At 39.5% G+C, this 26,891-nt stretch overlaps 1 protein-coding gene across 1 annotated transcript in view; it reads right to left on the bottom strand.

The window, feature by feature from the left end:
• The window catches only part of LOC150076681 (tether containing UBX domain for GLUT4), a 328,877-nt gene that overhangs the window by 190,007 nt on the left and 111,979 nt on the right, over window positions 1–26,891 (bottom strand). Inside the window, exon 4 of the mRNA XM_090386552.1 lies at window positions 12,096–12,156. Within this exon, the coding sequence (XP_090242678.1) occupies window positions 12,096–12,156 (61 nt within the window). The remainder of the gene's footprint in view (window positions 1–12,095; window positions 12,157–26,891) is intronic.

Below are 26,891 nucleotides of genomic sequence, written 5' to 3'. Positions count from 1 at the left end.
TCTTGTCAATGATATACAGGAATTTTTCTAGCAGTGATAAGGAGATGATTATTCCTTTGTATAAGGCAATGGTCAGACCACGCCATGAGTACTATATACAGGTCTGGAGGCCTCATTTCAAGAAGGATGTAGAGCTGCTGGAATGAGTACAGAGAAGGGCAACAAGATTAGTGAATGGAACTAAGGCTTGGTCTTACAAAGAAAGGCTTAAGTTTTGCAAATTAGTGTCTGGAGACTAGGCACCAGTGAGGTGATCTGATAAAGGTCTATAAAGCCTTGAATGGTTTGAGCCTGCTCAATGCTGATGGGATTCTTCCTCATGCTCTGAATAATCACCTGAGAGGGCATAAATTAAGATTGAGGAAAGAGAGATGTAGGATAGATGTGCGGAAATTTGCCTTTAGCCAGCGGGTAGTTGGATGGTGGAACAGACTTCCATCACTTGTTGTGGAAGTTGATCGCCTAAATAAATTTAAGGCTCAGCTGGACAGGTATTTCAAACAAACAGAAGGGTGAAATGGAAGTTTTTTTTTTTTTTTATTGGCTGATGCTGCATAAGCTTGCTTTCTTGCATCATATGCCTCTACTAATACTAATGCTAACTCCATATTTGACTGCACAATTACCCCGAGGTCTTTTTCACTTTCCACTTCCCTGAGTGTAGAACCACAGAGTTGATACGTTTCTCTTCGGTTATCGCTAACCATATGCAGTACTTATATAACTAGATGGATCCCGTCAACTTCAACAATTTCTCCTCCACTTTGCTCTCGGTTATTACAAAATTACTTAGCTCCCTGTTAGAGTTTTATACTTCTGGCACTTCCCCTCATTGAATGAATCCTCATGTGTGAATGTAGATGCAAAATACTCAATCAGTTTGTCAGCTACTTGAGCATTATCATCAATAGTCAACCCATCTATGTTAACTGGTCCAATCTGATTCATCCCTTTCCTTCTAGAGTTTACATAAGTAAAGAACTCTGATGTTTTTCTTTGCATCCTTTGCCAAAGATTTCTTGTAATCTGCCTTCGCCTGCCTAACCTCCTTTGTGACTTGATTACAGACTAGTTTATACCTGCCATAGGCACCTGATACTTTATATGCATCCCATATATTTCTCTTCTCTGCCACAAGCCTCATTAATTCATCTGACATCCATTTAGGCCTAAACCTTGAACAGTATTTCTTAGCTGGAATGAAAAGCCTAGTAGCCTCCAAAATTAAGTCCGTGAAGGTTTCCCATTTAGAATTCAATGTTGGTAACATCATCAGGTACTCCCACTGTACAGAATTTAAAAACTGTCTGAGACCACAGTAGTCACCTTTATGAAAACAAAAGCCCTTCCCTTCAGCCTTGATGGTAGTTACATCTTTAAGTAATTCCCACATCAGTACACTGTGATCACTCTCACGCAGCAGTTCCTTTATCTGCAAATTCTTAATGCATGAATAATCATTGCTGATAATCAGATCAAGGATATTACTCCCTCTGGTTGCCTCTCAAACATGCTGCTGTACAAAACAGTCATCCAATAAATCCACAAAAGTAAGACTTTTGTGCTAGTGTGCGAGTGACCAATCCACAAGTCCCAGTCAATATCCGGAAAGTTAAAATTGCCCATTATAAGACATTCTGATTTACTGGCCCACTATTTCTTTGCAGAATGCTCATTATACTCAATAGGCCTATAACCCATAGATCATTTGTTTTCTACAGCAGCATGTTCGAGAGGCAACCAGAGAAAGTAATCCTCTTGATCTGGTTATCATCAGTGATCATTCGTGTATTAAGAATTTACAGATAAAGGAACCACTAGGTGGCAGTGATCACAGTGTACTGATGTGGGATTTACTTAAAGATTTAATTACCATCAGGGGTAAAGGAAAGGGTTTTTGCTTCTGTAAAGGTAAGTACAGTGGTCTCCGACAGTTTTTAAATTCTGTACAGTGGGATCAACTGATGACGTTACCAACAGTAAATTCTAAGTGGGAAGCATTCAAGGAATTAATCGTGGAGACAACTAAAAGTTTCATACCTATTAAGAAATATTGATCAAGGTTTAGGCCTAAATGGTTAACTAATGAGACTCGCAACAGAGAAGAAAAATGCATGGGATGCATATAAATTATCAAGCGACTCAGAAGCCAATGGCAGATATAAGCTAGTCTGTAATCAGGTCACAAAGGAGGTTAGGCAGGCGAAGGCAGATTACAAGAAATCTTTGGCAAAAGATGCTAAGAAAAAACAGCAAGGATTTCTTTACTTATATAAACTCTAAAAAGAAGGGGATGAATCTCATTGGCCCACTTTACATCAATGGTTCGACTTTTGATGATCCTGCTCAGATAGCAAACAAATTGAATGAGTATTTTGCATCTACATTCACACATGAGGAATTATTAAGGTTTGAAAATGGCAGAAGGTTATCAAATTGTAACAGGATACTTAATGATTTTGTAATAACTGAGAGCAAAGTGGAGGAGAAATTGTTGAAGTTAAACATAAGAAAGGCACCTGGGGTGGCTGGGATCTATCCAGTTATATTAAAGGAGGCGGCAAAGAAACTAAGCAAACCCTTAGCCATAATTATGAGAGCATCCTTGGACTCAGGGGAGGTTCCCACGGACTGGAGATGTGCAAATGTATCCCCAGTTCACAAAGGAGGATCGAAGGGTGACACGAGTAATTACAGACCAGTTAGTTTAACTTCTGTTCCGGGTAAAATAATGGAGTCACTGGTTAAAGATGCATTGCAGAATCATCAAGACAAGACTGCAGCAATAATTCAGACACAGCATGGGTTTGTTAAGGGAAAGTCTTGTCTGACAAATTTTATTGGATATTATGATGTGGTTACAAAGGAACTGGATGCAAAAAATAATTTGGATATCATATATTTGGATTTCAGGAAAACTTTTGACACTGTTGCAAAAGGAAGACTATTGTACAAATTGGAGCAGAATGGTGTTAAGGGTAAGTTCTACAAGGGATAAAAGAATGGTTAAGTGGGAAAAGACAGAGGGTGGTAATCAATGGGTGCTGCTCTTTGTGGACTAATGTTATTAGTGGAGTCCCACAGGGTTCGGTGTTCGGTCCACTGTTGTTTTGTATATTTATCAATGATATTTATGAAGGTATATCAGGCTTAATGTCGAAGTTTGAAGATGATACAAAGGTTGGCAGGGTTGTTAATGACAGTAATGGCAGTGTGCTACTGCAACAGGATCTAAATAATTTGGGCAGATAGGCTAAGAAGTGGCAACTCAAGTTTAACCTTGACAAATGCAAAGTACTGCATATGGGTAGAAGTAACCCCAGAGAAATGTAAAAACTGTGTGGTACTACACTTAAGGTGGTAGAAAATGAAAAAGACCTGGGAGTAATTGTGCAGTCAGATATGAAGTTTTCTGAGCAATGCAGACAGGCTGCCAGGGCAGGTCATGGGGTTTCGTCAATGATATATAGGAATTTTGCTAGCAGGGAGAAGGAGGTGATTGTCCCTCTGTATAAGGCAATGGTCAGGCCACGCCTTGAGTACTGCATACAGGTCTGGAGGCCTCATTTTAGGAAGGATGAAATTTACTTGTGCGTGAACAGAGAAGGGCAACAAGATTGGTGAGGGGAATGAAGGGATCCTATTACCAAGAGAGGCTTAAGTTCTGCAAATTGCAGTGGCTGGAGACAAGGCATCTGCGCAGTGATCTGATTGAGGTATATAAGGCCTTGAATGGGTTGAGCACGCTGAATTCTGATGGGATCCTTCCACTTGTTCAGATTATGGACCTAAGGGGGCATAACTTCAAATTAAGAAAAGACAGATGTAGAATAGATGTGTGGAAATTTGCCTTTAGCCAGCGGGTGGTTAATTGCTGGAACAAACTTCCATCTGTCATTGTGGAAGTTGATAGGTTGAATAAATTTAAGGAGGAACTGGACAGGCATTTGGAGGGAATGGTGCGTTTTTTTTTCTTTTTTTTTGGCTGATGCTGCATAAGCTCATACACTTGCTTTCTTGCATTACATGCCACTACTACTAATACTACATACCTACTTTCATTTTTCCTTTCCTAGTGCTTATTTCACACCAAACAGACTCAACACTGCATTGTCCACCAACATCAATTGGATGCACTCACTTAGATTTTATGTGTTTCTTAAATAACAGCATAACCCCTCCTCCTTTCCTGTCCTGTCTATCCTTCCTGTACACATTATACTCGCCAAATTCCAATTCTTCACTGCTTATATCTGTGTGACACCACATTTCTCATATCCCAACAATATCTGCCTTTGATGACTTGACTAGCACTTCAAACTCATCAAATTTATTAACTTTTTTTTTTTTTTTTTTTTTTATGAGAACCCCAAACACGAGAGGTATTATAACCTATAGTACTTAGTACTGTGCTTGGGTTGGAGGTTGAGAACACGAAAGAAGATATTTGTTGATATTGGACTTGAACTTCTGTAGATTGTAATTTTCAGGAAATACGTATGAAGGAAGGTTGTTCCAGAAAACGGCAGTTGAATGAATAAATGAGGAAGATGAAAAGTTGGTTCTGTGGGTTTGAAGTTGGACAGTAAATGGATGTTGGCTGGTGGCGGCACGTGTTCGGACTGTTTTGAAAGAGAGAGAGGGAATTATAGAAGCCAATTCAGAAGAACAGTGCCCATGGAAGTATCTGTAGAAGAGGCATGCAGCAGAAACAGTGCGTCTATGAGACAGCGAGTGGAGAGACTCTGGAGATGAATCATTAATTAACCTAACTGCCCTCTTCTGAATGGAATCAAGAAGCCTGAGAGAGGTTTTGGGGGCACCACCCCAGATGTGGGAACAATATTCCATGGCAGGGCGGATTTGAGATTTATACAGTGTGAGCAGCTGTTTGGGAGAAAAGTAACGCCGAGAGCGAAAGAGAAAACCAAGTTTTTTAGATGCAGAGGAAGCAATATTTGTAATGTGCTTGTGCCAAGAGAGATTAGAAGTCAGGGTAATCCCCAAAAGAGATATATCATTTTGCCTAGAAATCGGAGTGTCACTAAAGATAAGCATAGGAGCAGAAGAATCCTTTTTGCGAGATATAAGACAAGATTGAGTTTTAGAAGGGTTGAAATCAACTAAGTTGTCTTTGCCCCACTGGAGAATTACCTGAAGTTCGGCATTTAAGGAATTGGCAGCAGATTTTCGAGAACTTGAAGCTGATTGAGCTGGACAAGGTTTCTCAAAATGGAAAGTTGAATGCAATGTGCTATCATCGGCAAAACTATGGATAGGATTTCCAGTCAATGGAAGAAGGTCATTGATATACAAGAGGAAAAGAGTGGGGGGAAGAACTGAACCTTGGGGGACACCGGCATTAGTGGAGAAGTTAGAAGACAGAGAGCCATCTACCATCACCCTCAGTGAGCGATCAGAGAGAAAACTGGATAACCAATTACTAAAAACAGTTGGCAAACCATAAGATGGAAGCTTGTTTAGAAGACCTTTATGCCAAACACGATCAAAAGCCTTTGAGGTGTCAAGAGCAACTACTTGTGTTTCACCGAACCTTTCCATTGAATTAGTCCATAAATGGGTAACATAAGCCAGAATATCACCAGTGGATCGACACTGACGGAATCCGTACTGGCGATCGTTGATCAGACGGAAGGTGTCTAAGTAGTTTTAAGAGTTGGCGGTTAATTGATTTCTCCATTACTTTAGAAAGAGTAGAAGTAATTGCAATGGGACGATAATTGGATGGGAGGGATTTGTCACCCTTTTTAGGAACTGGCTGGATATGAGCAAATTTCCAAGCAGAAGGAAAAACACCTTTGGAATAAGAAAGTGAAAAAAGGCGGCAAAGAATAGGAGTAAGTTCAGGAGCACAGGTTTTGAGAACAAGTGGAGAAATACCATCAGGACCTGGAGCTTTCTTAGCATCAAGATTCATCAAAATCCTTCTGATATCCTTTTGACGGAAGACCACAGGAGGCATTGAATGGAGCGTGTTAGGAATGGTGGGAGGTGTTTTACCAAGATCATTAATACATGAGCTCAAAGAAAAATGGGATGCTAGCAGGTCAGCTTTATCCTTGGCTGAAGTGACAACAGAACCATCTGGTTTGGACAGAGGTGGGAGCAGAGATGGGCAAAAGTTGCGGCCAATAGCTTTGGCAAGAGACCAGAATGCTCGGCTACCATTAGGGCAAGAAGCAAGTTTTCTACTCTTAGCCTGTTCAAACTCTAGTTTGGACTGATTAATAACTGCTTTACAATTGTTGCGAGCTTTGGTGTAGGCAGAAAATGAAACTGAAGAATTAGAAACAAGCCAATTACGATATGCAACGTTCTTCTCTTGGACAGCCTTAGCACATTTATGGGAGAACCAAGGTTTAGATAAAGGACGAGATTTTAAAGTGGAATGTGGGATAAAGGATTCCATTCCTGCAAGAATAATTTCACTGACACGATCTGAGCAAATTGACATCAGAAGTTTTGAAACAGTAATCAGACCAAGGAAAAGAAGAAAAGAAGTCTCGCAGGTCATCCCATTTTGCATTCTTGTAATGCCAAACAATACGAGGTTGGGAATAGCCATGAGATAAAGGTTCCATTGGAGAAGAGGCAATCACCAATTTGTGATCTGAAGTGCCTAAAGGACCTCTCACTTCAACCTTGTACTTAAAAGGGTTGTTTGTGAGAAAAAGATCAAGCGTATTGGCTGTATGATTAGGATTGTCCGGTATTCTTGTAGGTAAATGAACAATCTGTGCTAGGTCATTAGTAATTGCAAAAGCCTCAGCATCTCGACCTGCTGGGTTGGTGTGACTAGAAAATGGAAGCCAGCTGGAGTTGTGAACATTAAAATCGCCAAGGAAAATTACCTCACTGTTAGGAAAGTTGGCCTGGAGAAAGTCAAGTTGCAAAGAGAGGAAGTCAAAGAGCTCCAAGTGATTAGTGGAGTTGGGAGAATGGTAGAGACAACAGATGAATTTCACAGAATGAGGTAAAGAGATTTTAAGCCAGAGAAGATTGAAAAGAGGTGATTCCAAATTACCAAGTCTCTGACAGGGAATATCGGAACGGACATATGCACAAGTACCACCTTTGAGGCGAAAGGAATCATACAGCAAATAATTTGGACATCTGAGATGAGCAGTAGTTGAATCAACTGATAACTGAGATTCAGTCAGAAAAAGTACATGGGGTTTGGAAGACTGCAAGTGGAAATGGACATCGTTGAGATTAGAACTGAGACCACGTATATTTGTGAAATGAATTAGGAAGTCCTTGGGAGGTTTAGATCTTTTTGCATATAAGCTTGCTCTATTATTTTGACAATTCATGGTGTATTGAATAGTAAGAAAAAGTGGGTGGGACATGCTGTATGAAGTAATGAAATTTTTGGATATGGCGTACATGTGGTAAGAATATACCAGATCCGTGACATAACGTGGCCTCGACAATGCTCCCCGCATACACACTACTCGGACTCCCTCCAGTCACTATCTGCCAGAGTAGAGGTAGCAAGATTATACACTAGCTGATCCGGAAGCTTCCTAGAGAGTTACCAATAGGTTCAGTCCGGTGTACTAACTAGCGGCCGGCCTGCGAACACCGTTTTAGAACTGTACCCTCGAAATGTAAGGAATATTGGATCTCGCCACGACATTCATCATAACCTCAAAAATCATCAATCATACTGCATGATGGAAGAGATAGGGAAGGGTTGGCAGGGAACTTAGCTCTAGAGACTAAACATGGGTTCCACCACTTCAAGCCTCCAATAAGCAAAGTGGTGGTATTTCACCGGTTGATGAGAGTCATCTACCACCTAGTACTGCCTGATAACATAGAGGGGCGGTGTTCCTCCATGTGGTGTGGGCACCACACCTCGACCCCTGCTTACGTTGGTTCACACCTGGGTGGTCACCCACCATGTACTTGTGCATGAAGGTTATACCCAGGATTACTAACAGTCCCACCCTCGTGAAGGTGCAAGCAGAGGATTTGGCTGTCATAGACCGTCCGGACTTCGCCGAAATTGGGTCCACTTTGACTTGAGTGTCACCCGAATATCAGTTCCGTCAGCGTTTTAGACTCCCAGGTAGCAAGAACAGCTTGTCTGGCATATCTGAGAGAATGTCTATGACAACCTCAAGGACCAAAAATTTGCATCGGCTGGGAATCGAACCCGGGCCGCCCGCGTGGCAGGCGAGCATTCTACCACTGAACCATAACAGCATAACCCCTCCTCCCTTCCTGTCCTGTCTATCCTTCCTGTACACATTATACTCGCCAAATACCAATTCTGCACTGCTTATATCTGTGTGACACCACATTTCTCATATCCCAACAATATCTCCCTTTGATGACTTGACTAGCACTTCAAACTCATCAAATTTATTAACTATACTCCTAGCACTGGTGTACATGCGCCTGTTCCTACTCTTAGTTACCCTAACACAGCCCATGTATTTACTTGTTCCACTATGACTCCCAGCCGTCCTGGAAATCTTCATTACCTTGCTTTCCAGACTGCTGCTCATTCTAATAGAAGCAGTGCAAGAATCACTTTTGCCTGTGGCCACTGTTAACCTTTTAGTTGTTGTTATTTGGTTTTTAGGAGCATTAGCAACTAAGGCCATATTGCTCCTGGAATATGCGGTGGTCATTCCCTGACCTTTCCGCATCCTCCGTATTTGGTGGTTACAGGCCCGAACCCCGGTCTAATCAAGAAGCATGTGCTACGCACTGCTGTTCCTTCCCACCTGGCTACGGAGGCGCCAGCCTTTTAGTCTGTGTATCCCCTCAAGCTAACAGTTTTCCGACCCACTTAACACTACCTCGATAGCATCAGCAAATATTCTTGCACTCTTTCTATTTAAGTGTACCCCATCCCTGTGAAGCAGTCTCTCCTGTCAACAAGCACAGACCAGGCTGGAAAAAATTCTATTCCTTGAGCCTCACACAATCTCTCCAGGGCCGAATTGATCGACAAGGCTCTCATCATATACTTCCTCCTATCGTGTCTGGGCAGAATTGCAGACACTTTCAGATTCAACCCTAACTCAACTTTTTTTCAACATTGACCTATACTTGTTGAGTAAATCTGCAGATCTCTTACTCTTAACGTCATAAGTTCCAACGTGTACAACAACATCACCTTTTGTGCCCTTAAAAAAATTAATTTGTATTGCAATCATGGTCAGTACACTTTTCAGTAATTACCAGGCTGCTGTGGGAGTAACATGTGAATTTCAGTTATACATTTAAACCTTAATCAATGGTAGACACAATAAGAAGGCAAAATTATACTATTGGATTTAAGTTAAAAGTAGTACAATATGTCAAAGAACAGAGGAACAGAGCAGCAGAATGAAATTTTGGACCACTGCCTACTGGGATGATTCTTCAAATGGAGGAAGTAGGAATTTTTATTACAAGAAGCAGATAAAACAAAGCATAACCTTTGCAAAATTCCAAAAGTGCCAAATTTGGAAGAAAACTTGTGTAGTTGGATAATGTAACTTAGAGACATATATATTGCAGCAGTGAGTACTAAAATGATAATAGTAGAAGCATGGAAACGAACAACTGATATTGAAATACAGTAATACCCCGACTTACGCTACCCCGACTTACGCGAACTCGGAGTTACGCGGTTCCTGATTTTTTCGTTTGGCAACGCTGCCGCCCACTATCTTCAAGGTCGTTTTTCATATGTTATCGATATACGGTGCGACGGTGGAGAATGAGAGCGAAAGATGAACAAAATTCAACTTTGCTGCTTTTATGTTTTTTATATCAGTGAAGGGGAAACACACTTTCACCATAATAACGTAAAAACCAACACAATTCCAGCTATCGGTATAATCGCAAATGCAATTAGATCGAGTTTACTACCAGTTTATAACAGATTCCACTAGCAGAAACGCAACTGGATTTTTATTGTTTTATGGTAGTAACCCCTAGAAATGTGAGGTGTTAATAGTGTATCTCTGCCTTTATGGTGTTGTTTATTCAGTTGCTACATGCGCGCAGCTTTGTTTATGCGTATCAAGCGTGCCTCCTCGTTTTGTAATTGTGCTTTATTCCCTAAAAATAAAAAGGAAGCGTCCTGGTGAAGACACTGCAGATTCAGAGAGAAAAAGAAAAGCAATTATCGATAAACAGAGGCGGACTGGGTCAAAAATTCTTACCCGGGAAAATTTATAGTGGCCTCATACTATGGTTTATGGCCAAAATCACACTGGCCCACCGGGGTTTCCCCGGTAAGGCTTATTGCCAGTCCGCCTCTGTCGATAGAGAAAAAAATATGAAATTGTGAAACGCTTTGAGCGAAATGAAAGACCATGTGATATTGCACGTACTACAGGCCTAAATGAAGCAACGGCGAAAAGCACATGACAATTGCAAACTTGACAGGTTGAAAATTGAAAAGGGCTCAATTGTAAAGGGCTTAAAAATTTTAGAAAACATAGACTCCAACGAAGAACGCGTTATAGCTACAAAGCAAGGAATAAAAAAATTATTAGCTTGCTACGAAGAAATTCTGCGTGAAAAAAAGAACGCGCTGTGTCGTCAGACGAATTTGTTAGATTTTATGAAGCCATCGACATCGAAATAACTTTTTAACGTAAGTCATTTGTTTTTTTAATACATATTTTGTATTAATATGTATAAAGAACTGCAATTTTATTAATATTTTTCTTCTAAACTAGTGTTTTTGTTAGTCCTTGGTCCCAATTAAGCAAAATTTATATGTATTTATATGCAAAGTTGTACCCCGACTTACGCGAATTCGACTTACGCGATTTTCGTCGGACCCACCTATCGCGTAACTTCGGGGTATTACTGTACACGACTTTAAAGGAGCTGAATCTTGAAGTTATTGCTTTATGAAAAGAAACGGGTTAAGCTTATACACAAGAACTAGAATAGCCCAAAGAATGCCTGCTGAGTACAAACAGAAAATATTAGATTTCCACAAATTTTACCTTAATGGCAGAAAACGAAGCATTTAGGAACACAGATGAAATTCCGTTGACTTTTGATGTGTCATCCAATAAAACCGTAAATCTGAGAGGACAAAAATCTATAACTATTAAAACCACTGGACATGAAAAGACACACTACACTGAAATTTTAATTTGTTGTGCTGATGGGACCAAACTTCTGCCAATGTTAATTTTTAAAAGAAACACTTTACCAAAAGATAAACTGCCAAATGGAATTCACATACTTGTACAACCAAAGGGATGGATGAATGAAGAACGTATCAAGGATTGATCTGTATAAGTCTGGTCCAAGCATCCTGGTGGACTACTACATAAAAATGCACACCACTAGTATGGGATCAGTTTAGAGCAGATAGAACAGAAAACATCAAACAACTGGACGAAAGGATGAACACAGAATTAGCAGTAATTCCGAGTGGCTTACTTTCCCAGCTACAGCCGTTAGATGTCAGCATCAATAAGCCATTCAAGAAAATAATAACATGTGGGAACAATGGAATAAATGGATGATAGAGGCATCATACCATAATATGATGCCTGTGGGAAGGATGAAATGTCCATCAATAGCACTAATGTGTGTGAATGGGTGCTGAAGTCATGGCATGATGTTAAGACTGAAATTCTGGTCAAGTCCTTTAAAAAATGTGGACTAAGTAATGCAATGGATGGCACTGAAGATTATTTATTGTATGAGTGACAGTGATACTAGTGAAGAGGATGATGATAACGATGATTATGATGATGTTGAGGATAATGATTATCAAGTCAGTAAAGAATCTGAAGTTGAATAATAATAATACTAAAATAACAAGAGTAATAATCCTATACCTTCTTTATTGGCTTTTATTTTTATTGAATTTTAAATTTCTTCCATTGTATTAACAGTAAATTTTTTTCAAAAGTTCTTTTTTTTTTTAAATTTACTGTTCCAAATGCATCTTGAGGATGTGTCTTCCACACCTCAGCGTCTAATAAGCCGACAAATATTGTATTGCAAATACTGAAAAACTTAAATAGCAAACATCTTTAAAAATTCTTTAACAATAATTTTTTAAAATGAATAGTTTCTAGTATTCATTTCCTTACTTCCCGTCCTGCATAAGTGCACACTGGTTCACCGTCTTCTAACTCTTCAGGAATTTCATTTCTGTGCAAAAAAAAAAAATTGGCCTAATACTGTGACTTTATCACTTCACTCTAGATGCTATTATTAGGATTTCATATAGAACAGTTTTAAGATACATTTAGAATAGAAAGGAAAAACCAGTAAAGGTTTTTGCTTTCTATAAATATTCAATCCACTGAAATCAAATTTAAACAATGCTATATCTTAATTTTTCTGCAAATTAAACTTGGTGATTAATTATTGTTATTGATGTGAACATTAATGGTATATTTCTACATATGTATAACTAGTATGCACTAAGCACATAACGAAGCATTGTATTATGAATCTGTTAGCTTATTATAGTATTATCAATTAATCAAAAATAATATTAATCTTATTAAATTTCATTGTTAATTAAATTGTATTTAAATGGAAATCATGACCCAGAGTAGAGTTGAGAAGCAAAGATCACAGACTATCGAAGGTGCTGTGACTCGGGGGAGAAACGAATGGGGCAATTCTCCAATGCATCACTGCCTCAAAAAATGTGAAATAGTAGTAGTGGCATGTGATGCAAGAAAGCAAGTGTATGAGATTATGCAGCATCAGCCAAAAAAAAAAAAAAAAACACACACCATTCCCTTCAAATGCCTGTCTAGTTCCTCCTTAAATTTATTTAACCTATCAACTTCCACAATAACAGATGGAAGTTTGTTCCAGCAATTAACCACCCGCTGGCTAAAGGCAAATTTCCACACATCTATTCTACATCTGTCTTTTCTTAATTTGAATTTATGCCCCCTTAGGTTCGTAATCTGAACAAATGGAAGGATCCCATCAGAATTCAGCGTGCTCAACCCATTCAAGGCCTTATACACCTCAATCAGATCACCACGCAGGTGCCTAAATCTCCAGCCACTGCAATTTGCAGAACTTCAGCATCTCGTGGTAAAAGGATCCCTTCATTCCCCTCACCAATCTTGTTGCCCTTCTCTGTACACGCTCAAGCAAATCAACATCCTTCCTAAAATGAGGCCTCCAGACTTGTCGCAGTACTCAAGGCATGCCTTATACAGAGGGACAATCACCTCCTTTTCTCTGCTAGCAAAATTCCTATATATCATTGACAAAACCCCATGACCTCCCTTGGCAGCCTGTCTGCATTGCTCAGAAAACTTCATATCTGACTGCACAATTACTCCCAGGTCTTTTTCATTTTCTACCACCTTAAGTGTAGTACCACACAGCTGGTATGTTTCTCTGGAGTTATTTCTACCCATATGCAGTACTTTGCATTTGTCAAGGTTAAACTTCAGTTGCCACTTCTTAGCCCATCTGCCCAAATTATCTAGATCCTGTTGCAGTAGCACACTGCCATTACTGTCATTAACAACCCTGTTAATGCAAACTTTGCATCTGCAAACTTTGACACTAAGCCTGATATGCCTTCATCAATATCATTGATAAATATACAAAACAACAGTGGACCCAACACCGAACCCTGTGGGACTCCACTAATAACATTAGTCCTCGAAGAGCAGCAGCCATTGATTACCACCCTCTGTCTTCTCCCCCTCAACCATCCTTTTATCCATTGTAGCAACTTACCCTTAATACCATTTCGCTCCAATTTGTACAATAGTCATCCATGCGCAAGTGTCAAAAGCTTTCCTGAAATCCAAATACATGATATCAAAATTATTTTTTGCATCCAGTTCCCTTGTAACCAGATCATAATATCCTATCAAATTTGTCAGACAAGACTTTCCCTTAACAAACTCATGCTGTGTCTGAATTATTGCTGCAGTCATGTCTAGATGATCCTGCAATGCATCTTTAACCAGTGACTCCATTATTTTACCCGAAACATAAGTTAAACTAACTGGTCTGTAATTACTCGTGTCACCCTTCGATCCTCCTTTGTGAACTGGGGATACATTTGCACATCTCCAGTCCGTGGGAACCTCCCCTGAGTCCAAGGATGCTCTCATAATTATGGCTAAGGGTTTGCTTAGTTTCTTTGCCGCCTCCTTTAATATAACTGGATAGATCCCAGCCACCCCAGGTGCCTTTCTTATGTTTAACTTCAACAATTTCTCCTCCACTTTGCTCTCAGTTATTACAAAATCATTAAGCACCTTGCTACAATTTGATAACCTTCTGCCATTTTCGAACCTTAATAACTCCTCATGTGTGAATGTAGATGCAAAATACTCATTCAGTTTGTTTGCTATCTGAGCAGGATCATCAACAGTCAAACCATCAATATCAAGTGGACCAATCAGATTCATCCCCTTCCTTTTAGAGTTTATATAAGTAAAGAAATCCTTGCTGTTTTCCTTATTGTCCTTTGCCAAAGATATCTCGTAATCTGCCTTCGCCTGCCTAACCTCCTTTGTGACCTGATTATAGACTAGCTTATATCTGCCATAGGCTTCTGAGTCGCTTGATAATTTATATGCATCCCATACATTTTTCTTCTCTGTCACGAGTCTCATTAGTTCATTTGATAAACATTTAGGCTTAAACCTTGAACAATATTTCTTAATAGGTATGAAACTTTTAGTAGCCTCTACGATTAATTCCTTGAATGCTTCCCACTTAGCATTTTCTGTTGGCATCATGATCAGTTGATACCATTGTACTCACCTTTACAGAAGGAAAAACCCTTTCCTTTACCTCTGATGGTAATTATATCTTTAAGTAAATCCCACATCAGTACACTGTGATCCCTGCTACCTTGCGGTTCCTTTATCTGCAAATTCTTAATACATGAATGATCACTCCTGATAACCAGATTATTACCTTCTCTGGTTGCCTCTTGAACATGCTGCTGCAGAAAACAATCATCCAATAAATCCACAAAAGTCTTCCTAGTGTGTGAGTGACCAACCCAAAAGTTCCAGTGAGTGGTTGGTTGGTTATTAGGATTTTTATGGTGCATCAGCATCTAAGGCTATAGTGCGCCAATTCCAGTCAATATCTGGGAAGTTAAAATTCCCCATTATAAGACATTTTGATTTACTAGCCCACTCTATTTCACTGTACAATTGTTCATTGTACTCATTCGAGTCATAACACGCTCCTACTCTTATTTTTGCTTTCGCAGTGTATGTCACACCAAACTGACTCAACAGTGCAATGTTCATCTATATCAACTGGATGCACTTCTTTTAATTTTATGTTTTTCTTAATTAACAGCATGACACCTCCTCCCTTCCTATCCTGTCTATCCTTTCTGTACACACTGTACTCCCCAAATTCCAATTCTGCATTCCTAATGTCAGTGTGACACCACGTCTCTGATATCCCAACAATATCCACCTTTGATGTCTTGACCAACACTTCAAATTCATCAAATTTATTTACTATATACAGCAGGCTCCCGTTATAATGCGGTTCGCTTTATGCTGATTCGCTATAACGCTGTTCTTATATTATAACCCCTATCTGACTATAATGCTGTTCTTATATTATAACCCCTATCTGACTATAACGCTGTCACAGATAACTATAACGCTCTTTTACAGATTGCATTTTTGGCATATTTAACGAAATCGCTTCATTTGATGGGGTCTATAGTTTGAACATGAATATCAAAATGGCATTATAACGTTTCCCACGCCGACTTGAGAAATTTTCCCACGCTCAGTGAAATTTTCTTGCACGCTAATTTAATTGCAGTACAGTGACTTGTTACGTAGTTCCGAGATCAACATTTTAAAAAATGATCAAGTATATTGCTTGTAATATTTGCGTTATATGCGTTTATCCGAAGTCTGGTCATTACTCAGTACCGTATTAGACATCGTGCGAGACAGAGAGTTTACTTGAACATTGTATCGTAATTAATGCAACCAATGCATGGCCGATAAGAATGAAAAAGCAACGTCTGAGCGCAGTACGAAGACTATAAATGTAAGAAAAAGACTGAATTTGAAAATCAAATTAGGCGTTTTGAAGCGAATCAATTCCGCCCAAAGACAAGCGGATGTGTGTCATAATTTAAGACTTGCAAGAACTGTAAGAACAATTATAAAAAAAAATAAAGAATTAATATTAGCAGCGGGAAAGATAGCTGTTCCACTGCAAGCAACTAGGGCTAGGCCGGCTATTAGGATTGAAATGGAAAGACTTTAACCAATTTTATTGAAGATAATATTCAATGCAGAATTCAGTTAAGTTAAATATTATTAAAGAGAGAGAGAGAGAGAGAGAGAGAGAGAGAGAGAGAGAGATTAGCCAATATGATGATCTGAAGAAAACTCACCTAAAAAAAAGTGGAACCATTTAAAACTAGTAAGGGCTGGGTTGAATAGATTTAAAATCCAGGGAGAAGAAGCAAGTGCAGAAGGAGCCGAAACTTTCAAAAAAGAACTTGTTAAATTATTGAAGAGGGGTATTATGTGTTGTACTTCTCAACAAGTTTTTAACATACATGAAGCAGGACTTTTGTGGATACGAATGCCTAAAAGAAGATTCATATTGAAAGAAGGAAAAATCATGCCATGTTTCAAAGCGGGGAAGGATCGGTTGACTTTATTGTTGGGTGGTAACGCTGCGGGGGATTTAAAATTAATACCCCTTTTATTTTATTTGGAAGAGGGCCATATTTCAACCCAAAATCGACACATTTTTCATGATTAAATTATTAATTAAATTAAATCAATTTAGATCAATTAAATTCATGATTTTAATTGGAATTTTAAGTTTAATTTTGATTAAACTTAAAGACGTAAGTAGTTACCACATAATTATATATGTATGTGATGCAAAATATTTTATATGTACAAAGGGTACTAGGAAAGTTTTGCAATACAGCTTTGTTTATTTAATTTTTTCAAAGTAATTTCCTCTACATTCAATACACCTCTCCATCCTCCGAAACCAATCTTTAAACCAGTTCTGCCAAGTTTCACTAGGGAGTAAAGCACACTCGCTGTCCCAAGCCCGTAGAAGGTCCTCATCACTGGAAAACCGCCTCCCTTTCTTTTAGCTTCATTTTCACATGCGGGAACAGTGCAAAGTCGCAGGGAGCAAGGTCTGGACTGTAGGGAGGGTGCTCGAGAAGTTTCAGTCCTATCGTGGTCAAATATTCGGTGCAGGCTTTGGCGCGGTGAGCTGGAGCATTATCGTGATGGGAGTACCAGGTGTCCATTCTTGACTTTGGCCGCAGGTTCTTCATAGATCCAATGACTTTAGGCAGGCATTGTTCAGTATACCACTTAGCTGTGACTGTCTTCTGCGTGTCCAAAACGACACGTTCCACAATTCCACTCGATTTGAAAAATACAGCTATCATTTTCTTCTTTACAGATCGGGATTTTCTGACAATTACGGGTGTGTCGTCATCATCAAAGACCCAAACTTTGTTTTGAGCCTTGGTCGGCAGATCATAATAGTACAGCCAAGTCTCGTCGCCTGTCACGATGTTGTTCACATACCGAGATTGTCCCTTATCAAACTTTTTTAACATCTCCCGGCACCAAGTCACACGTCGTGTCATCTGCTCTTCAGTCAGTTGATACGGCACCCAGAGAGAACAAAGTTTCTTCACGTGCAAATGATCTTGCAGAATCGAACGAATTGCTGGTGCATTTAGGCCCAAAGTATCCTCTATCTGTTGGTAGGTCACTCGCCTGTTTTCGTCAAGCATTTTCCTCACAGCAGTAACGTTTTCCTCCGTAACTGACATTCGTGGCCTTCCAGGCCTCTCAGAATCCTCCAGAGTGAAATTTCCCCTTTGGAATTCTCTATACCACCTGAATATCGTTGTACGATGTGGACAATCATCATCTAGTGCAAGAGTCATTTCTTTTAAGCACTGGTCTATGGTTAAACCACGCACGAAATTATACCGCAAAACTGTCCTTATCTCATTTCGTGACCACGATGCCATCGCAAGCACTTTACACTCTCACTACTAATGAATAACTGAGCCCATCGACTTGGCGCGGCGGCTACTATGCACGTATGAACATGTCTCAACATGCAGCAACAAGCAGCTTCCTGTGATTCATTGTTGCGTCATATTGCAAAACTTTCCTAGTACCCTTTGTACAAATATTTGAATATTAAATATTCTGACCAACATTTGTGCATCTTTTCACTACCGTTTATTGTTGATTAGGAAATATCCTATGGCACCACTACTCACGAATACATATGTTACCTTATGGGAATGCGGCGCTTGCTTAGCGCGGATTCACTTAGCACTCTGTTTTTATGGAACGAATTATCAGTGTTAAGCGAGGGCCACCTGTACTTCTAGCATTGGTATATATGCTCCTATTCCTAGTTATTCTGACACATCCCCATATACCCACCTGTTTCACGATGACTGCCATCATTCCCGGAAACTCCCAGCACCCCTCGCTCCAGGTCGCTACTTATTCTAATAGAAGTTGTGCAAGAATCACCTTCACCTCTGCCTGCGGTTACTTTTAACCTTTTAGTCTGTGAATCCTCCCAAGATAGCAGTTTTCCAACCCACCTAACACTGCCACAACCCACCTAGCAAATATTCTTGCACCCTTTCTATTTAAGTGTATCCCATCCCTGTAGAAGCAGTCTCTCCTGTTAACAAGCACAGACCACACTGAAAAAAATTCTACCCCTTGAGCCTTACACATTCCCTCCAGGGCCGAATTGATTGACAAGGCTCTCATCATGTACTCCCTCCTATCGTGTCTGGGCAGAATTGCAGACACTTTCAAATTTAACTCTAACTCACGACTTTTTTTGCAACATTGACCTGTACTTGTTAAGTAAATCTGCAGATCTCCTAGTCTTAATGTCATTGGTGCCAACATGTACAACAATATCACCTTTTGTGCCCTTAAAAGATGATATAAGCTTTACGTCATCAACTTTTGTCCCTGGCTTGTTGACATACCCTTGTCCTGTTGTCCCTGGCAGACATACCCTGGTCCTGTTCCATCTATCCTTTTTACACAATATATTCCCCGTCTCCCTGGCAACAGAGTCACCAACAATAACTAGTTCCTTTGGGACCGGCACATTCTGCCTTGGAGATTGCCGCTGTGTTGCCTGATGCCCAGGAGTGAGCTATGGCATTGACTTGGGCAGCTGAGAGCTTGACGGGCCCCTCATATTAATTTCTTCAAGGCATCTACCCTACACCTCAAGCTCTCATAGATGCCCAGTAGAACACTGAGTTGATGCCTAATTTCTAGACACTCTCTGCATCTGGCACACACAAAGACATCCTCCTTGGCTAGATCATGTTCTGTTCCAGTGAGTTCAGCAAACATTTCACAAGTTGCACATTTTTTTAGGCTGTGATGCATTGGAGAATTTCACCCCTCAGTTCATCCCTGAATCACAGCACTCCTGCCACTTTGTGCCCATTGCTTTGCTGCTCTAATCTGGGGTATGATATTTTAAATTAATAAGATCAATAAATTTAAACTAAGGCGCATTTAGGGCTAGAGCCTCAAGCTGCGAACAAATTTAGACTATGTATATAAAGTGCTTAGCATCATAATACACAGCCATTTCTGAATAAACAGAAAATTTTTTTAAGGTGGCATCGTTTTAGGTTATATCTCATATTGTGAATGCCTTCACAACGAGTTGCCATGATATTGCACTACTTCGAATAAGTAACGCTTCACCTAAGGAGAAGACTAGTGTTACTTATTCTCAGATAGGTACCACCACCCAGACAGCACTGTTTCAGGGCTATTTGGCCTGATTGTGGAGTTATTGTGGAGTTATACTTCATAACTGTTTTTGCCATCATTGCATCACTTGGGTACCTACCCACTCACTGACGAAGGGCCAAATAGCCCTGAAACAGTGCTGTCTGGGTGGTGGTACCTATCTGAGAATAAGTAACACTAGTCTTCTCCTTAGGTGAAGCGTTACTTATTCGAAGTAGTGCAATATCATGGCAACTCGTTGTGAAGGCATTCACAATATGAGATATAACCTAAAACGATGCCACCTTAAAAATTTTCTGTTTATTCAGAAATGGCTGTGTATTATGATGCTAAGCACTTTATATACATAGTCTAAATTTGTTCGCAGCTTGAGGCTCTAGCCCTAAATGCGCCTTAGTCTAAATACATCATACACCATCAGGCATCTCTCATATTGTGGAGTTATACTTCATAACTGTTTTTGCCATCATTGCATCACTTGGGTACCTACCCACTCACTGACGAAGGGCCAAATAGCCCTGAAACAGTGCTGTCTGGGTGGTGGTACCTATCTGAGAATAAGTAACACTAGTCTTCTCCTTAGGTGAAGCGTTACTTATTCGAAGTAGTGCAATATCATGGCAACTCGTTGTGAAGGCATTCACAATATGAGATATAACCTAAAACGATGCCACCTTAAAAATTTTCTGTTTATTCAGAAATGGCTGTGTATTATGATGCTAAGCACTTTATATACATAGTCTAAATTTGTTCGCAGCTTGAGGCTCTAGCCCTAAATGCGCCTTAGTCTAAATACATCATACACCATCAGGCATCTCTCATATTGTGGAGTTATACTTCATAACTGTTTTTGCCATCATTGCATCACTTGGGTACCTACCCACTCACTGACGAAGGGCCAAATAGCCCTGAAACAGTGCTGTCTGGGTGGTGGTACCTATCTGAGAATAAGTAACACTAGTCTTCTCCTTAGGTGAAGCGTTACTTATTCGAAGTAGTGCAATATCATGGCAACTCGTTGTGAAGGCATTCACAATATGAGATATAACCTAAAACGATGCCACCTTAAAAATTTTCTGTTTATTCAGAAATGGCTGTGTATTATGATGCTAAGCACTTTATATACATAGTCTAAGATCAATAAATTTAATTAATTAATTGTCAATACTATGCTATCTAATAGAATCCAAAATGCAGTGATGTGTATTACGCTATATAATTATACATTAGAGCTACCTAGTTACCACAATTAAAGATTTGAATTCCCTACTACTCTATACAAAAACAATGGCTGCAAGATTCAAACGAAATAATGGTTTTACGTATATTAAGTAGTAATCTACAAAAACTCTTTATCTAAATTAAAAATAACCAGTGTAACTATAACTATAAGACTACGTATAAAGTACAATATAAAATAACAATTAGGTGAATAAGTGTCTGCAATTCTGCCCAGACATGATAGGAGGGAGTATATGATGAGAGCCTTGTCGATCAATTCAGTCCTGGAGAGACTGAGCAAGGCTCAAGGGGTAGAATTTTTCTCAACCTAGTCTGTCCTTGTTAACAGGAAAGACTGCTTCTACATGGATGGGGTCACTTAAATAGAAAGGGTAGAAGAATAATTACCGATACTATCGAGGCAGTGTAACAAAGGTCAGAAAACTGCTAGCTTATACACAGACTAAAAAGACAGACTAAAAAGTTATGGGAATTTCCAGAACTGCTAGGAGTCATAGTGGAAGAAGTAAATACACTGTGTTAGGGTAACTAAGAGTAGGAACAGATGTATGTATACTTGCATGTACACCAATGCTAGGAGTATAGTTAATAAATTTGATGAGCTTGAAGTGCTAGTCAAGACATCAAAGGCAGATATTGTTGGGATATCAGAGACATGGTGTCACACAGATATAAGCAGTGCAGAATGGGAATTTGGGGAGTACAATGTCTACAGGAAGGGTAGACAGGACAGGAAGGGAGGAGGAGTTATGCTGTTAGTTAAGAAACACAAAACCTAAGGAAGTGCATCCAAATGATGTTGGTGGACAATACAATGTTGAATATTTGGTGCGACATAAGCACTGGGAAAGGAAAAATGAGAATAGGTGTGTGTTATAGGCCTAATGAATCTGATGAGTATAATGAGCAATTGTGCAGAGAAATAGAGGGGGCCAGTAAATCAGAATGTTTTATAATGGGGAATTTTAACTTTCCAGATATTGACTGGAACTTATGGGTTGATCACTCGCACAATAGCAAGACTTTTGTGAATTTATTGGATGATTGTTTTCTACAGCAACATGTTCAAGAGGCACCCAGAGGGAGTAATACTCTTGTTCTGATTATCAGCAGTGATAATTCATGCATTCAGAATTTGCAGATAAAGGAACCACTGGATCACAGTGATCACAATGTACTGATGTGAGAATTACTTAAAGATGTAGCTCAGTTATAGCTCGGACACAGCATGGTTTTGTTAAGGGAAAGTTTTGCCTGACCAATTTGATTGGATACTATGATGCAGTCACAAAAGAACTGGATGCAGGGAATAATTTTGATATTATATATTTGGATCTTAGAAAGGCTTTTGATACTGTTGCACAAATTGGAGCAGTATGGCATTGGAGCAAAATTGCTGCTATGGATAAAGGGATGGTTCAGGGGGAGAAGACAGAAAGTGGTAATTAATGGACACAACTCATCGTGGACTAATGTTATTAGTGGAGTCCCTCAGGGTTCAGTGTTGGGTCCATTGTTCTTTTCTGTATTTATAAATGATATTGATGATGGTATATCAAGCTTAATGTCCACGTTTTCAGACGATACAAAGGTTGGCAGGGTTCTTAAGGACACTACTGACACTATGCTGCTGCAACAGGACCTGGAAAGGTTGAGCAGATGGGCTGAGAGGTGGCAAATGAAGTTTAACATTGACAAATGTAAAGAATTACATATGGGAAACAGCAACCCCAGCGCTACGTATCAACTCTGTGGTACTACACTGACAGTGGTAGAGAATGAAAAGGACCTGGGGATAATTGTGCAGGCAGATATGAAGTTCTCTGAGCAGTGCAGACAGGCAGCAAGAGTAGCTCATGGTGCCTTGTCAATGATATACAGGAATTTTTCTAGCAGGGATAAGGTGGTGATTATTCCCTTGTATAAGGCAATGGTCAGGCTACATCTTGAGTATTTTATACAGGTCTGGAGGCCTCATTTCAAGAAGGATGTAGAGCTGCTGGAACGAGTACAGAGAAGACCAACAAGATTAGTGAATGGAACAAAAGGTTGCTCTTATGAAGAAAGGCTTAAGTTTTGCCAATTACAGTGTCTGGAGACTAAGCACTGGCGAGGTGATCCGATAGAGGTGTATAAAGCCTTGAATGGTTTGAGTATGCTCAATGGCGATGGGATTCTTCCTCTTGCTCAGAGTAATCACCTGAGAGGGCATAAATTCAAATTGAGCAAAGACAGATATAGGATATATGTGCGGAAATTTGCCTTTAGCCAGCAGGAAGTTGGTTTGGTGGAATAGACTTCCATCTCTTGTTGTGAAAGTTGATAGCCTAAAAAAATTAAAGGCTCGGATGGATAGGTATTTCGAACGAATGGAGTGGTGAAATGGGAGTGGGTTTTTTTTTTTTTTTTTGGCTGATGCTGCATAAGCTTGCTTTCTTGCATCATATGCCTCTACTAATGCTAATGTAACTAACATCAAGGCTAAAGTAAAGGACTTTTGCTTTTGTAAAGGTGACTACAGGGGTCTCAGACAGTTTTTAAATTCTGTACAGTGGGATCAACTGATGATGTTACCAATGTCGAATTCTAAATGGGAAGCCTTCAGGGACTTCATTTTGGATGCTACTAGACTTTTCATAATATGCTACTAGATGCTATTAGACATTTCAGGCCTCAATGGATGTCAGATGAATTAATGAGGCTTATGGCATGAAGAAAAATGAATAGGATGCATATAAAGTATCAGGTGACACAGAAGCCTATGGCAGGTATAAACTTGTCTGTAATCAAGTAACAAAGGAGGTTAGGCAGGTGAAGGCAGATTACCAGAAATCTTTGGCAAAGGATGCAAAGAAAAACAGCAAAGAATTCTTTTCTTATGTAAACTCTAGAAGGAAAGGGATGAATCAGATTGGACCAGTTAACATGGATGGATTGACTATTGATGATAATGCTCAGGTAGCTGATAAACTGAATGAGTATTTTGCATCAACATTCACACAAGGAGTTATTCAATGAGGGGAGTTCCAGAAGTTTATCAAATTTTAACAGGGAGCTAAGTGATTTTGTAATAACTGAGAGCAAAGTGGAAGAGAAATTGTTGAAGTTAAACATAATGAAAACACCGGGATGGATGAGATCTATCCAGTTATATTAAAGGAGGCAGCAAAGGAAGTAAGCAAACCATTAGCCATAATTATGAGAACTTCCATGGACTCAGGGGAGGTTCCCATGGATAGGAGGTGTGCAAAATGTATCACCAATTCACAAAGGGGTTTCAAAAGGTCCTGGAAAAGACCTTTTGAAACCCCTTTAAGTAACTAGAGACTTGTTAGTTTAACTTGTGTTCTGGAAAAAAATAATGGAATCACTGGTTAAAGAAGCATTGCAGGATCATCTAGACAAGACTGCAGTAATAGTTAAGACACAGCATGGGTTTGTTAAAGGGAAGTCTTGTCTGACCACTTTGATTGGATATTATGATGTGGTCACAAAGGAACTGAATGCCAAAAATAATTTCGATATCATATACCTGGATTTCAGGAAAGCTTTTGATACTGTTGCACATGGAAGACTGCTGTACAAATTGGAGATGTATGGCATTAAGGATAAGTTGCTACAATGGATAAAGGGATGGTTGATTGGGAGATGACAGAGGATGGTAATCAATGGAAACTGTTCTTCATGGACAAATGTCAGTGGAGTTCCCCAGGGTTCGGTGTTGGGCCATTGTTGTTTTGTATATTTATCAATGAAATTGATGAAGGTATATCAGGTTTAATGTCCAAGTTTGCAGATGATACAAAGGTTGGTAGGGTTGTTAACAACAGTAAAGACAGTACGCTACTCCAACTGGATCTAGATAAGTTGAGCAAATGGGCTGAGAAGTGGCAACTGAAGTTTAACATTGACAAATGCAAACTACAGCATATGGGTAGCAATAACCAAAGAGAAATATACCAACTCTATGGTACTATACTCAGGGAAGTGGAAAGTGAAAAAGACCTGGAGGGTAATTGTGCAGTGAAATATGAAGTTTGCTGAGCAGTGCAGACAGGCTTCCAGGGCCCGTGATGGAGTCTTGTCAATGATATATAGGAATTTTGCTAGCAGGGACAGGGAGCTGATTCTCCCACTATACAAGGCAATGGTCAGGCCACACCTAGAGTACTGTGTACAGGTCGGGAGGCCTCATTTTAGGAAGCATGTAGAGTTGCTAGAACGAGTACAAAGAAGGGCAACGAGATTGGTGAGGGGAACAAAGGGGTGCTCTTACCAAGAAAGGCTTAAGTTCTGCAAATTGCAGCTGATGGGATTCTTCCTCTTGCTCAGATTAAGAACCTGAGGGGGGCACAGTTTGAAACTGAGGAAAGATAGTTGTAGACTAGATGTGCATAAATTTAAGGTTGAGCTGGACAGGTGGACAAATGGAGGATATGCAGCATCATTTTTTTTTTTTGGTTGATGCTGCATAAGCTTGCTTTCTTGCATCTTATGCCTCTACTAATGCTAATGCTAGTTGCAAATGATACATTTCACTGAATTAAACAAAAATATACTTTATTAAATTTAAACTAATGATTACATAAACTGACTGGAATTTATACAGAAATTTGAAAAGAACAGGCATACATTTTAGTTTTCCTTAAAACTACTGTGGCAATAAAAGTCAAAGTTACATACTGCTGATTATTCTAACATCTAGTAGAGAACTGTTTCTCTGATACTGAAAAACTGCTCAAAAAATATATTCAAAAGTGAAATCTGCTTCATGTTTTTTAAGTGAACCTTCTTTGGGCAAACATTTATCACTTGATTGAGTATCCCGTATTGACCATATGAATACTGTAAGAAACAGATCTGCATGAATGAGTGACTCGGAGATATGAGAAGTTCCATTACCAAATCTAGTTTTGGCAAGTTCTGTGGCATTGGATGATATTTAAAACCATTTTACTTCGATAGGGCCAGAATCACTTTGTTCTTGAGAGAGCCACAACAGCTGTTTCAGGCTGACATTTGACTTACATCCTCATTTGGAAATGCTGTTTGAAGATGATCTCAAGTTGCTACAATCTTCACATCACTCTTGAACAAAACACATGGAACAGACTGAACCAAAATCATTATCCAGGAATGTACATTTAAGCTGTGAGTGGATGGTTCGGTGTCTATTAATATTCTGGTGCTGCTCTGGCTGTGTATTACATGTGGAACAATTTGATGGACTTCTGGCAGTCGGTTTTGGCTCCATCGCTTTTCGTTTACAACTGGTTCGAAGACTCTCCATCGTTTTCTTTGCAGTATCAACTTCCATGGCTCCTTCTTCCAAATTCACTTCTAACATTTCTGAGATGTAAGGCTCTGATGATGTGGATTGTTCAACTCCATCGCACGCCGTAATTTCTTCCGCTGTCGAAAGAGCTTAGATCTCTGCTTTCTATCCACTGGAGGTGGTTTCAGTGGTCATATTGCATGTGTACGTACTCTATACACCTTACAACACTCACTATTAGTCTTCAGCATGTTGAATACTAAGAATATTATAATTATTAGAATATTATATGTTGAATTATAAATTTTTTTCTGGCGAAATTTTTTATTAAATACGGTGGAGAATGACGAAAAAAATAGCATGATGCAATTGGTAGGGGTGCTGATTAGGTCAAAGGTCACTTGTGCCTGGTACAAAGTGGTATAATGGTGGGGGGATGAATCATTTCGTGTCGCATTTTCTTGGCGATTTTTGTCAATCCACGGACGCACTGCACATGTACGTGCGTAAAATGCTCAACACAGTAGACTCCCGCCAGCTTTACGATTGATTTTCTGTATGATCAAATCACT

Source organism: Mastigoproctus giganteus, chromosome 12 (assembly GCF_048544385.1).
Source record: "Mastigoproctus giganteus isolate SK-2022 chromosome 12, ASM4854438v1, whole genome shotgun sequence".
Taxonomy (NCBI): domain Eukaryota; kingdom Metazoa; phylum Arthropoda; class Arachnida; order Uropygi; family Thelyphonidae; genus Mastigoproctus; species Mastigoproctus giganteus.
This window is presented reverse-complemented; position numbering and strand designations above follow the sequence as displayed.